Raw genomic sequence first — 12,642 nt, 5'->3', positions numbered from 1 at the left:
GAGGAGCCCGATGTGGGACTTGATCCCGGAACACCGGGATCACGCCCTGAGCCGAAGGCAGACGCTTAACGACTGCGCCACCCAGGCGCCCCTCAATATTTTACTTTTTTAAAAATTATTTATTTATTTATTTATTTGAGAGCGAACATGAGTGGAAGTGGGAGAGGGAGAGAGACTCTCAAGCAAACTCCACACAGCACAGAGACTGACTAAGGGCTCAATCTCACAACTCTGAGATCATGACCTAAGCTGAAACTAAGAGCTGGACACTTAAAACTCTGCCACCCAGGCACCCCAATATTTTACTTTTTAAAACACTTTTTTTTAAAGATTTTATTTATTTGAAAGAGAGAGTGAGAGAGGGAACACAAGCAAGAGGAGTGTGAGAGGGAGAAGCAGGCTTCCCGCCGAGCAGGGAGCCCAATGCTCGATCCCAGAACCTTGGGATCATGACCTGAGCTGAAGGCAGACACTTAACGGCTGAGCCACCCAGGCGCCCCTTAAACACTTTTATACTTTTTTTTTTTTTAAGTAGGCTCCTCGTGGAGCCTGACGTGGGGTTTGAACTCACAACCCTGAGATCAAAACACAAGCTGAGATCAAGAGTCAGATGCTCAACTGACTGAGCCACTCAGGTGCTCTGCACTTTTATACTTGTTTTAAATTTCTAATTAATTTTCAGACAGTTCTTTCTCTCTTTTTTTTTTTAAGATTTTATTTATTTATTTGACAGAGAGAGAAAGAGCGAGAGAGGGAACACAAGCAGGGGGAGTGGGAGAGGAAGAAACAGGCTCCCAGCAGAGCAGGGAGCCCAATGTAGGGCTCAATCCCAGGACTCTGGGATCACGCCCTGAGCCGAAGGCAGATGCTTAATGACTGAGCCACCCAGGTGCCCCATCAGGCAGTTATTTCTAAATGTTTAAAAACAAATTGGAGCAAAACTTTTTGTGGATAGTGGAATGTTTCATGACTTTAAAATTCAAGGTGTAAGTTTTGATCCAATTTTTGGGGGCAGACTTTTAGGGTGTTTTTAAGACATAAAAAGTTGCAAAACTACCCTTGATAATTGTTATCACTATTTGAAATATTAATAAGTAAAAATATTAATTTTGATTAATTTGCTGTTCAGTCTACTTTCTGAAAAATCAAAGTTTTTTTTCCATTAACGTTTGATTAGAAAGTACATAAAAAGACTTGAATAAGCTACTCTGACAGGGAAATTTGAGAACGCCCTCATTCAAAAAGCTAGCAAACAAAGAATGAGAACAAAGAGAAGATATGGTTGGGAACAAATGCCTGGTTTGTAGAGTAAATGGGAAGCAAGAAAGTAGTCACAACTTAGGAAGAATGGTCTGAAAAAAAAATTGACTGTAAAGGAAATGAGAAAAGAAGTGTTCGAGATATTTAGATTCTAGGAGGGTTACCATGAATGAATTTTTTTAGTAGGGGAAAAATGAATTTACTACTTTGGTTCTTGGCTCAACCTGCCTCCCTCAAACCTATCTCTTTCTTCTTAGAAAACAAGGCCAATTTGCAAGCAGTTAAATCTTTATATTCATTATCAGCTGAAGTTTCCCTTTTATTATCCTGTTTACTGAGATCCTCCTAACTTAGGAAATAGGAGTCATTTGATTTGATTCTATCTTTTTTTCCCCCAGAGTTGGAGACCAAACCTGCAACCAAGAATGCTGTATCAACAGAGGGTATTTCTGAAGATGTATCACAAGAGACCATAATAGATAAACTCACAGAGAATGGCCTGTGGAACTCCAAAATGGGAGGATTATGGAAATGGAATGAAAGGATATTGAGATTGCAAAATAGTCAGGAAAATCATTTGAATCAAAAAATAGTTACTCACAAGAAAATTCCCTCTTGTCAAAGAAGCTTTAGATTTGGATCTATTCTTTTTCCTGAAGCAGGAGTTATCACAGAAGAACACCACAGCAAATGCCAAACACATGAAAATTTCACTGAGAATTTAGATTTGATTACAGATATCCATCTGGGGAAGAAAACTTGCAAGGATACAGAAGGCAGCAAAGCCATAAGGCCTACTTCAGAACTTACTGTAGGGAAAAAATACAATAATAAAGAAAAACCCTATAAATGTAGTACATGTGAAAAGTCCTTTCGTTATAGGTCACTACTCATTCAACATCAGAGAACTCACACTAAAGAAAAACCTTATGAATGTAATGAATGTGGGAAAATGTTCAGCCAGCCTTCATATCTCAGTCAACATAAAAAAATTCACACTGGAGAAAAACCCTATAAATGTAATGAATGTGGAAAGGCCTTCATCGCCTCTTCATCACTTATGGTACATCAGAGAATTCATACTAAGGAGAAACCTTATCAGTGCAATGTCTGTGGAAAATCTTTTAGCCAGTGTGCTCGCCTCAATCAACACCAGAGAATTCAAAGCGGAGAGAAACCCTATAAATGTAGTGAATGTGGGAAAGCTTTCAGTGATAAATCAAAACTTGCAAGACATCAGGAAACTCACAATGGAGAGAAACCCTACAAATGTAATGACTGTGGGAAAGCCTTTAGGAACAAGTCATATCTTAGTGTACATCAGAAGACCCACACTGAAGAGAAACCATACAAATGCAATGAGTGTGGGAAATCTTTCAAGAATACCACAATTTTTAATGTCCATCAGAGAATTCATACTGGAGAGAAACCCTTTAGATGTAATGAATGTGGGAAAGCCTACAGAAGCAATTCAAGCCTTATTGTACATATAAGAACTCATACTGGGGAGAAACCCTATGAATGTAATGAATGTGGGAAAGCATTCAATCGTATAGCAAATTTCACAGAACATCAAAGAATTCACACAGGAGAAAAACCCTATAAATGTAATGAATGTGGAAAAGCATTCATTAATTATTCATGCCTTACTGTACACCACAGAATGCATACAGGAGAGAAACCTTATAAATGTAATGAATGTGGAAAGGCCTTCATGCGTTCTTCTTCCCTAATTATACATCAGCGAATTCATACTGAAGAGAAACCTTATCTCTGTAATGAATGTGGAGAGTCTTTCAGAATAAAATCACACTTAACTGTACATCAGAGAATTCATACCGGAGAGAAACCATATAAATGTACTGACTGTGAGAGGGCATTTACTAAAATGGTAAATCTCAAAGAGCATCAGAAAATTCATACTGGAGTGAAACCTTATAAATGCTATGATTGTGAAAAATCTTTCAGGACTAAGTCATACCTTATTGTACATCAAAGGACACATACTGGAGAAAAACCCTATAAGTGTAATGAATGTGAGAAAGCTTTCACTAATACATCACAACTTACTGTACATCAGAGAAGGCATACTGGAGAAAAACCCTATAAATGTAATGAGTGTGGGAAGGTTTTCACAAGTAACTCAGGCTTTAATACCCATCAGAGAACACATACTGGAGAGAAACCATTCAAGTGTAATGACTGTGGGAAAGCATTTAGCCAGATGGTACATGTCACAGAACATCAGAAAATCCACAGTGGAGAGAAACCCTATAAATGCGATGTCTGCGGAAAAGCCTTCAGGAGGGGTTCATACCTTACAGTGCATTGGAGAACACATACTGGAGAAAAACCCTATACATGTAAGGAATGTGGGAAAGGTTGTATTACTCTATCGCAGCTGACTCTCCATCAGAGAATTCATACTGGGGAAAGGCCCTATAAATGTGAAGAATGTGGAAAAGCCTTCAGAACCAACTCAGACTTTACTGTACATCTGAGGATGCATACTGGGGAAAAACCCTATAAATGTAATGAATGTGGAAAAGCCTTTAGGAGTAGCTCAAGCCTTACTGTACATCAAAGAATACATCAAAGAGAAACTCAGCTAATATAAAGATTAATAAATCATTCATCCAGATGCCAACTCCACAAAAGAATCATAAACTGTGTCTTTTATGAATGTGAGAAAACTTCCAGGAGCAATTCGCCAGAAAATACACACTTTATTTTGTATTGATACTTTAGAGGGGGAGCCTGGGTGGCTCAGTTGGTTAAGCATCTGCCTTCAGCTCAGGTCATAATTCCAGGGTCCTGGGATTGAGCCCCACATCAGGTGAGCAGGGAGCCCGATTCTCCCTCTGCCCCTCCCCCTGCTCGTGCTTTCTCATGCTCTCTTTCAAATAAATAAAATCTTTTTAAAAACAGAGAGATACTTTAGAAACATGAGAATGTAGTAAAGCATACGTCACATTAAATCTTAGAAGTTCTAAGAAAATTCACAATAGCGAAAAATGATGGACAAATGAAAGTATTCATCCAGATTTCATACTTTATTTGCTTAACAAATCATCTTCAATGAATTGCCTATATATATTTTTGCCTATTTTTCTATTGGTTTGTCTTTCTTATAAATCTGGAGGTGCTCTTTATATATTTGAAATATTAATCGTTTTTCATGTGTGTTGCAAATTTTTTTATCTGGTGATTGTCTTTATGCTTTTTTCTATAGTAAAAGAAGTTAACGTTTTAATTTTTCATAGTAAGATATTTATATATTTTCCTTTTTGGACTGTTAATTTACTCCCTTAGTTAAAAGGGTCTCCTTAATCCCTAGGTTTATACAATGGTTTCCTAAATTTGTTTTTAAGATTTTGATTATTTTTTACATTAAAGTCTTTAATCCGTCTGGACTAGATGGCTAGTCATAGAGAGTAAATGGCCATTAATCTCTGAAAGTGTTAGGAACCTAAGAAGTACTCAGGGAAATGCAAATTAAAACAACCGATGAGATGTCACTTCCACTTTGTGGCGTTGGCAAAAATTAAGAGATCTTTTGCTAGCAGGTTTTGGGAAACCATCTGCTTTTACAAAAAGGTTATATCAACTTATATTTCCACCAGCAGTTCAGCAATATATATTTAAATGTTTTTAAATAAAATTTTAAAATAAAAATACTTTGACCCAGCAGTCTCACTTGGGGAATCTGCCCCCACAGAAATAACATCATCAATGCATAAAAATATAAAGAGTTTTGTTGAAGCGTTGTTTGTAGAGGCAAAGTAGAAAACCACGTGGAGACAAAGTGACTGCCCATTAATGGGAGAACGGTTGAATAAATTGTGATATAGCCATTCTATGGAACAGCATGAGAGTGATTTTTTAAAATTAGTTGTATCTACACTAGTTGATCTCAAGGTATTTCCACAATTTTTAATAACTAATTGCTTTACAACAGAGCTTTATGTGTACAGGATTTCATTTGTTAATGATCACACCCATTTATGTATATATGTGTGTATATGATGAGCATGGAAACAAGTATGTATACCAGAAGAATATATACCAGGCTGTTGTTATTGGTTCCCTTGAAGAGAGGGAGAAGAGAAATAGGGAGATAAGTGGGGGAGAGGACTGGAATTCTTTTTTTTTTTATGTAAGTGCAGCATGCATGGTATAAAACTCAATGTAAAACTATTTGTGTGAACTTCTGAGAACCATGAATGAAAGGATGGACTCCAAAAAGTTGATGATTGTTTTAGAGTTGGTGGAGTATCCGGTATTTTTTGTCTGACTTCTGCACTTTTCTGTATTTCATAAGTTTTTCTTTCCAGTGAGCATGTAATATTTACATAAACAGGAAAAACCTATTTTATTTGTGGAGGTAATTTACTGGACATCTGTTATGTACCAAGAATTACCCTTGGGTAAGGGTAGTCATGGAGGGTAGAGGCAGTCATGGATCTAATTGGTTCTGATGCAGCCTAGATTCCAAAGAAGTTACCCAGCACCTCATTCCCCGTATTCTCTTGGTTTCATTTGGAGGAGGTAGTAATTTGAGACAAAAAACATACCCAAGAGTATCCGGAACTTGTGTCCAGCTATAGACCAGAAGTCTGCAAGCCTCAAGAGAAGTTCTGTCTTCAACATGGCACTGAAGAAAAGGTCACAATGGTGAAAAGTTCCATGTACAACCTCACAGAACATTGCGTGATGACTTATAGAGAGGGGAAAGAGCCAAAGATACCTAAGTCCATAAATGAAGTCTTGGAAGTTCTGGCGATTCTAAGAGTCCTGGAACAAAAATGAGAACTGAGGCTGCAGCCCTCATACCAGAAGACCCTAACAGACCATGGACCTGATACCCAAAAAGGACAAGACAGGAGCTATTATGTTAGAATATGTATCTATTTAATATTGGAAAGGGGATATTGGACAAATGATATGAGCTCCCTCCCATTACAAGTGAATAATTTGACACCGTTTAAAATGGCCATTTCTGGTTGAATTTTACTAGTGGAACTTAAGACCTGTTACCAAGAGACACACCTCCTTTGGATGTAATATACCAGTTTCTGATTGGAAAATTTGAGAGTTAAATCCCGAAATACTACCCTTAAAAGACCCTGCTGTTAAAGAGTGGACACTACTTGATGTCTACCTGTTAGCTGCTCCTTTCTACCTCCTAACCCTCACCACACATGAAACCCTATTCCCTTCCTTAGAGCCAAGCCTTTAAGAAGAGCATGGTCAGCAGGCTCAAATGACATAAGTGAAGAGTGTCCACAGGGTTAGGGGATGGCGATGACACCGGCCACCTTTCCTAGAGCAATGTCAATGGCGAGGAAAGGCGGCAAAGCCTGGTTCTAGCGTGTGGCAGCGTCTCATTATAGGTTTAATTTGTATTTCCTTTGTGGCTAATGTTATGGAATCTCCTTTCAGGTGCTCATTGGCTTTTTTAATATCCTCTTTTGAGAAGTGCCTTTTCGAGACTTTTGCCCATGTGTTTTAATTGGGAACTCTTTGTTCATTTGTAGGATTCTTTCTGTATTCTGGGTGCAAGGTACTTTTTAGATACTTGTGTTACAAACATCAACTCTCCATCTCCAGCTTGCCTTGATGTCCTCTGATGAATAGAAGCCTTTAATTTTAATGAACAGCTAATCAATCTTTTATGATTTGTGTTTTTTGTGCCCAGTTTAAGAAATGTTTTCCTAATCCAAAGTCATAAAGATATTTTCCTACATTCTCTTCTGCATGTCCACTGTTTTACTTTTCACTTTTAGGTCTGCAATCCATCTGAAATTAATTTTTATGTGTGGTGTGAGGTAGAGGTCAAATTAATATTTTCCATATGAATATACAATTTATTCAACATCATTTAATTGAAAAGACCACCTTCTCCCCTCCCCCTTGTGTTGTAGTGGTATTCTTATGATAAATCAGATAATCATATATGGGGGTCTGTGTCTAAATTATCTATTCTGTTACTCCATTGAACACCCAATGTTCTTAGGGTAAACAGATTTAGAGTAACTCTTGACATCTGGTGGTATATGTCTTCTAATTTTGTTCTTTTTCAAAATTGTCACTGCAATTCTAGGTCCTTGGCATTTTCATATACATCTTTGAATGATGTTTTTTCAATTGTTTCACACCAAAAAGTTGAGATTTTAATGGGCATTACATCAAATATATAATTTTGGAAGAATGGACACTTTAACAATATTGAGACATCCAGTCTATGGGCATGCTACACATTTTCATTTATATACATCTTTTAATCAGCAATTTTTGTATTTTTTCAATGTAGAAATTTTGAACATTTTTATTTAGTCCTATGTATTTAATGTTTTGATGTTGTAAATGCTATTATCTGGTTTAGTTTACAGATTTCTGCCAATATATATCAAATATATACGGTTGATCCTTGAGGAACACAGTTTTGAACTGTGCAGGTCCACTTACACACGTTTTTGTTTTCAATAAATATATCGGAAAATGTTTTGAAGATTTTTGACAATTTGAAAAACTCACAGATGAACCATGTAGGCTAGAAATATTGAAAAGTTAAGCAAAGTATATCACGCATGCACAAAATACATGTAGAAAATAGTCTCTTTTATCACTACCGTAAAATATACACAAATCTATTATACAAAGTTAAAATCTATCAAAACTTACACAAGCAGACCATACATGACACCATTTGCACTTGAGACAAATGTAAAGGAAAAGATGCAGCAGTAAATGATAACTGTATATTAACTATAGTACATCCTGTACTCCTGTAATAATTTTGTAGCCACCTGCTGCTACTGTCTTAAGTTCAAGTGTTGTAGCCACTTAACATGCTGTGTGACAGTGATGACACTGGTGGTCACTAAGAAGTTCATCTCCGATACATTGTATATTACAGTAAAAAGTCATCTCTCACAGTTTGTGTATTTTTCATCATGTTTAGTGAAATACTGTAAACCTCAAATAACACCATGGGACCCATATGAAGTACCACTAATGATGCTGGAAGTGCTCCCTAAAAGCACAGAAGTCATGACATTATAAGAAAAACGTTGAATTGCTTGATATGTACCATAGACTGAAGTCTGCAGCTGCAGTTGCTTGCCATTTCAAGATAAATGAATCCAGTATAAGGATCACTGGAAAAAAGAAAAAAAAAATTCATGAAGCCACCACTGCCCCTAAGCCAGCAGGTGTGAAAACTTTGGACTTTTTGTGAAATACCCTTTTTATCATACTGAAAATGCAGCTTTTATAAGTAAGGCATACCTATAGACTTCAATGATTTGAGAAAAACCAAAGTCTATATGGCAACTTTAAAAGAAAAAGGAAGGGGGTGCCTGGGTGGCTCAGTCGTTAAGCATCTGCCTTCAGCTCAGGACCTGATCCCAGGGTCCTGGGATCGAGCCCCGCGTCAGGCTCCCTGCTCCGCTGGGAGCCTGCTTCTTCCTCTCCCACTCCCCCTGCTTGTCCTCCCTCTCTCTCTGGCTGGCTGTCAAATAAATAAAATCTTTTAAAAATAAAAAAATTAAAAGAAAAAAGGAAGATGAAGGATCTAGCTGGAGAATTTAATGCCAGTAATGGCTGGTTTGATAATTCTAGAGGTTTGGCTTTTACAATGTCATCAGGAGAAGCAGCTTCTGCTCACCACGAAGCAGCAGATTAGTTTCCAGACATTAAGGAAATCATTGAGAAGAAAGAATATCAGCCGGAGAAGTTTTTTAACGCAGACAAAAGTGTCCCACTCTGGGGGGAAGAAAATGCCACCAAGGACATTTGCTAGAAAGAGAAGCAAGTACCAAGATTTAACGCATCAAGGGATAGGCTAGCTACCGTTCTGTGCCAAAGTAGTTGGGTTTATGAGCAGGACTGTCCTAGGTTTCCAGAAGAGTGTGTGTAAAACTGTGCATTATTCATATTGGTATTATTTTTCCATAAGTGTTTCCTATAAAAATCACCAGCAAAGGGGCGCCTGGGTGGCACAGCGGTTAAGCGTCTGCCTTCGGCTCAGGGCGTGATCCCGGTGTTATGGGATCGAGCCCCACATCAGGTTCCTCCGCTGGGAGCCTGCTTCTTCCTCTCCCACTCCCCCTGCTTGTGTTCCCTCTCTCGCTGGCTGTCTCTATCTCTGTCAAATAAATAAATAAAATCTTTAAAAAAAATCAGTAAAACTATCTGAATCAGGAGTTTTCTGTATAGGAAAATTTTAAATTATAGATTCAATTACTTTGATAGACATACTACTATTGATATTTTCTCTCCTGTGTCCATTTTGGTTGGTATTTTTTTATTTATCCATATCATTTCATTGAAATATCTAATTATTACCTTTAAATAATTTGTTTCCATTTGTTGTATTTTTAATATCTGGAGAACCTAAAGCAATATTCTCTTTTCTGTCTTGCTATTGGTAACTTGTGTAGTTTCTTTGTTTTCTTGATTAGGCATTCTAGGGACTTAACACTCGAGTAATCTTTTCAAAAGGACACCTCTTAACTACTATATAGCTGATTTCTTTTTCACTGGTTCATGCTTTTTATAATAACAGCAACCTAATTTAAATGATCAAAAAAATTTTTTTAAAGATTGTATTTATTTATTTGACAGAGATAGAGACAGCCAGCGAGAGAGGGAACACAAGCAGGGGGAGTGGGAGAGGAAGAAGCAGGCTCATAGCAGAGGAGCCTGATGTGGGGCTCGATCCCATAACGCCGGGATCACGCCCTGAGCCAAAGGCAGACGCTTAAGCGCTGTGCCACCCAGGCGCCCCAAATGATCAAAATTTTTAAACAAATATTTCACAAAAGAGAGTTATAAATGACCATTAAACACATGAAACACTCTATCTGTTTTATTTGAATTTAATCCACTGGGTTTTTTCTAGCTTCTTGAAATTAAATCTTAGATAATTGATTTTTTCAACCTTTTTTTTTGGCTAAAATTTTCTTTAACAATCTAAATTTTTCTTAAGAACCCATTTCACTGCATCCAGTAGAGGTTTTTATCACCTTTATTGAGACATAATTCATATATAATAAGTTGCACTAAATTTAACTTTACATTTTTGATGAGTCTGGGTAAATATACGCTCTTAATAGAACTACCATTAAAATCGAGAAGTATAACATTTTCATCACCCCAAAAATTTCCTGTATCCCTTCCCAGACAATTCTCCCCATCTCTGACTCCAAGAAACCATTAATGTGCTTTCTGTCACTGTATATGAGAATTGTCTTTTCTAGAATTTCGTACCAGTGGAATTACCTTGTATGTACTATTCTGTGCCTACCTTCTTTTGCTCAGCTTTAAATTTTGAGATTTATTTATGTTGTGTATTATGTTGCATCCCATCGTACTAATATATCACTATTTGTGTACCCATTGATGAACATTTGGATTGTTTCCAGTTTGAGACGATTATGAATAAACCTTCTATGAACGTTCATGCATAAGTTTTTGTGTAAACATACTTTCATTTTTATTATATAAGTACCTAGGTTTGGAATTGCTGGGTCATATGGTAAGTGTATGTATATCTTTATATAAGAAACCACCAGGTTGTTTCCCCAAGTACTTGGTAGCACTTTGCAAGCCACCAACAATGTATGTGTGTTTCAGTTTACTCCTAGACTTACCGACTTGTGGCATTGTCATTCTTTAATTTTATTTTGATTTCATTATTTAATTTTACAGATTCTAATGTGTGTAGTAATACTTGATGGTGGTCTTAGTTTGCATTTTTCTATGATTGTGTTGAACATCTTTCATGTGTTTAATGGTCATATCTCTCTCTTGTGAAGTATTTGTTTAAACTTTTCACCCATTTTTTGGAGGGGGGAGGGGCGGAGAGAGAGGGAGAATCCCAAGCAGGCTCCAGGTCTAGTTCAGAGCCCGATGCCAGGCTCGATCTCAGAACCCTGAGGTCATGACCTGAGCTGAAATCAAGAGTTGGTTTTTCAACTGACTGAGCCACCCAGGTGCCCCAACTTTTTACCCATTTAAATTAGGTTGTTATTATAATAATAATAATGTTGTTATAAGTATTATCATTATTATATAGTCTAGATATAAGTCCTGTGTCAGATATATGTGTCATAAATATTTTCTCCCAGCCTTTGGCTTCCCTTTTAATTTTTCTTAGTGGTATCTTTTGAAGATCAGATTATTTTTTGAAGGATATTAGTTTAATATTTCTTTTTTATGGGCCATGTTTCTTGGGTCCTATGTAAGAAATATTCACTTACCCTAAGGTCCTTAAGCTTTTTCTCCAATGTTTTCTTCTAGAAGTTGTATGACTTAGATTTTATATATTGACCTATGATTGATTTTGAATTAATTTTTCTGTGTAGAGATTTTGCTATGTTGTATTTTTATTATCCTTAAGTTAAAAATATTTTGTAAGCGTCAGTATAATTTCTGCCTTTACAATTGGGTTATTTATAAATGTGTTGTTTAATTTTAAGGAATTTGTGGATTTATTTGTTTATTTATGTGTTTATTTTAGATTTCTAGTTTAATTCCACTGTGACTAAAGAGCACACTGTATTATTTCAGTTGTTGGAAATTTGTTGGTACTTTATGGCCCAGCCTGTGCTCTATTTTGGCAAAGGCTCCATGATCACATGAAAATTGTGTGGAAATAAGTATTTTTCATTTGAAATTCCTGCAGTTAGATATAATGTTCTATAAATATTAATTAGATCAAGGTGGTTAGTAGTGTTCTTCAACTCTATATTCTGACTTTTTCTGCTTGTTGTATCAGCTACTAAGAATGCTGTCTTCAGGGGGCGCCTGGGTGGCACAGCGGTTAAGCATCTGCCTTCGGCTCAGGGCATGATCCCAGCGTTCTGGGATCGAGCCCCACATCAGGCTTCTCTGCTGGGAGCCTGCCTTCTTCCTCTCCCACTCCCCCTGCTTGTGTTCCCTCTCTCGCTGGTTGTCTCTCTCTCTGTCAAATATATAAATAAAAATCTTAAAAAAAAAGAATGTTGTCTTCAGATTTCTAACTATGATTGTGCTCATCTCTTTCTTCTTTTATTTCTATCAGTGTTTGACATATATTTTGAAGTTAATGTTATTCAATACATATAAACTTAGCATTGTTATATCTTCTTGTTGAGTTGACCCTTATATTATATATCATTCTCTATCTCTAGTAATTTTTTGCCATAAATTCTACTTTTTCTGATATTAATATAGTGAAAACAATTTTGTTTTGGTTAGTGTTTTCATGGTGTGGTAGGCAGACTGTTAAAATGGTCCCCAGATGCCCAGCCCCTTATATACAAGCAGTTCCCAGATATTCAGTTAAACACCAATCTCAGTGATTGTATGAAAGGATTTTGCAAATGTGATTAAGGT

At 36.8% G+C, this 12,642-nt stretch overlaps 1 protein-coding gene across 6 annotated transcripts in view; it reads left to right on the top strand.

The window, feature by feature from the left end:
- ZNF624 (zinc finger protein 624) overlaps positions 1-7,766 on the top strand; it is a 39,015-nt gene extending 31,249 nt beyond the window's left edge. For all 6 annotated transcript variants that reach the window (XM_026521055.4, XM_044391796.3, XM_044391795.3 and 3 more), the window contains one exon: positions 1,659-7,766. In XM_026521055.4, coding sequence (XP_026376840.2) covers positions 1,659-3,877 — 2,219 coding nt within the window. In that variant the 3' untranslated portion in view covers positions 3,878-7,766. The remainder of the gene's footprint in view (positions 1-1,658) is intronic.
- The last annotated feature ends 4,876 nt before the right edge of the window (positions 7,767-12,642 follow it).

Source organism: Ursus arctos, unplaced genomic scaffold (assembly GCF_023065955.2).
Source record: "Ursus arctos isolate Adak ecotype North America unplaced genomic scaffold, UrsArc2.0 scaffold_14, whole genome shotgun sequence".
NCBI classification, from domain to species: Eukaryota; Metazoa; Chordata; class Mammalia; order Carnivora; family Ursidae; genus Ursus; species Ursus arctos.
Note: the sequence above shows the minus strand (reverse complement) of the source record. Positions and strands in the feature narration are given on the sequence as shown.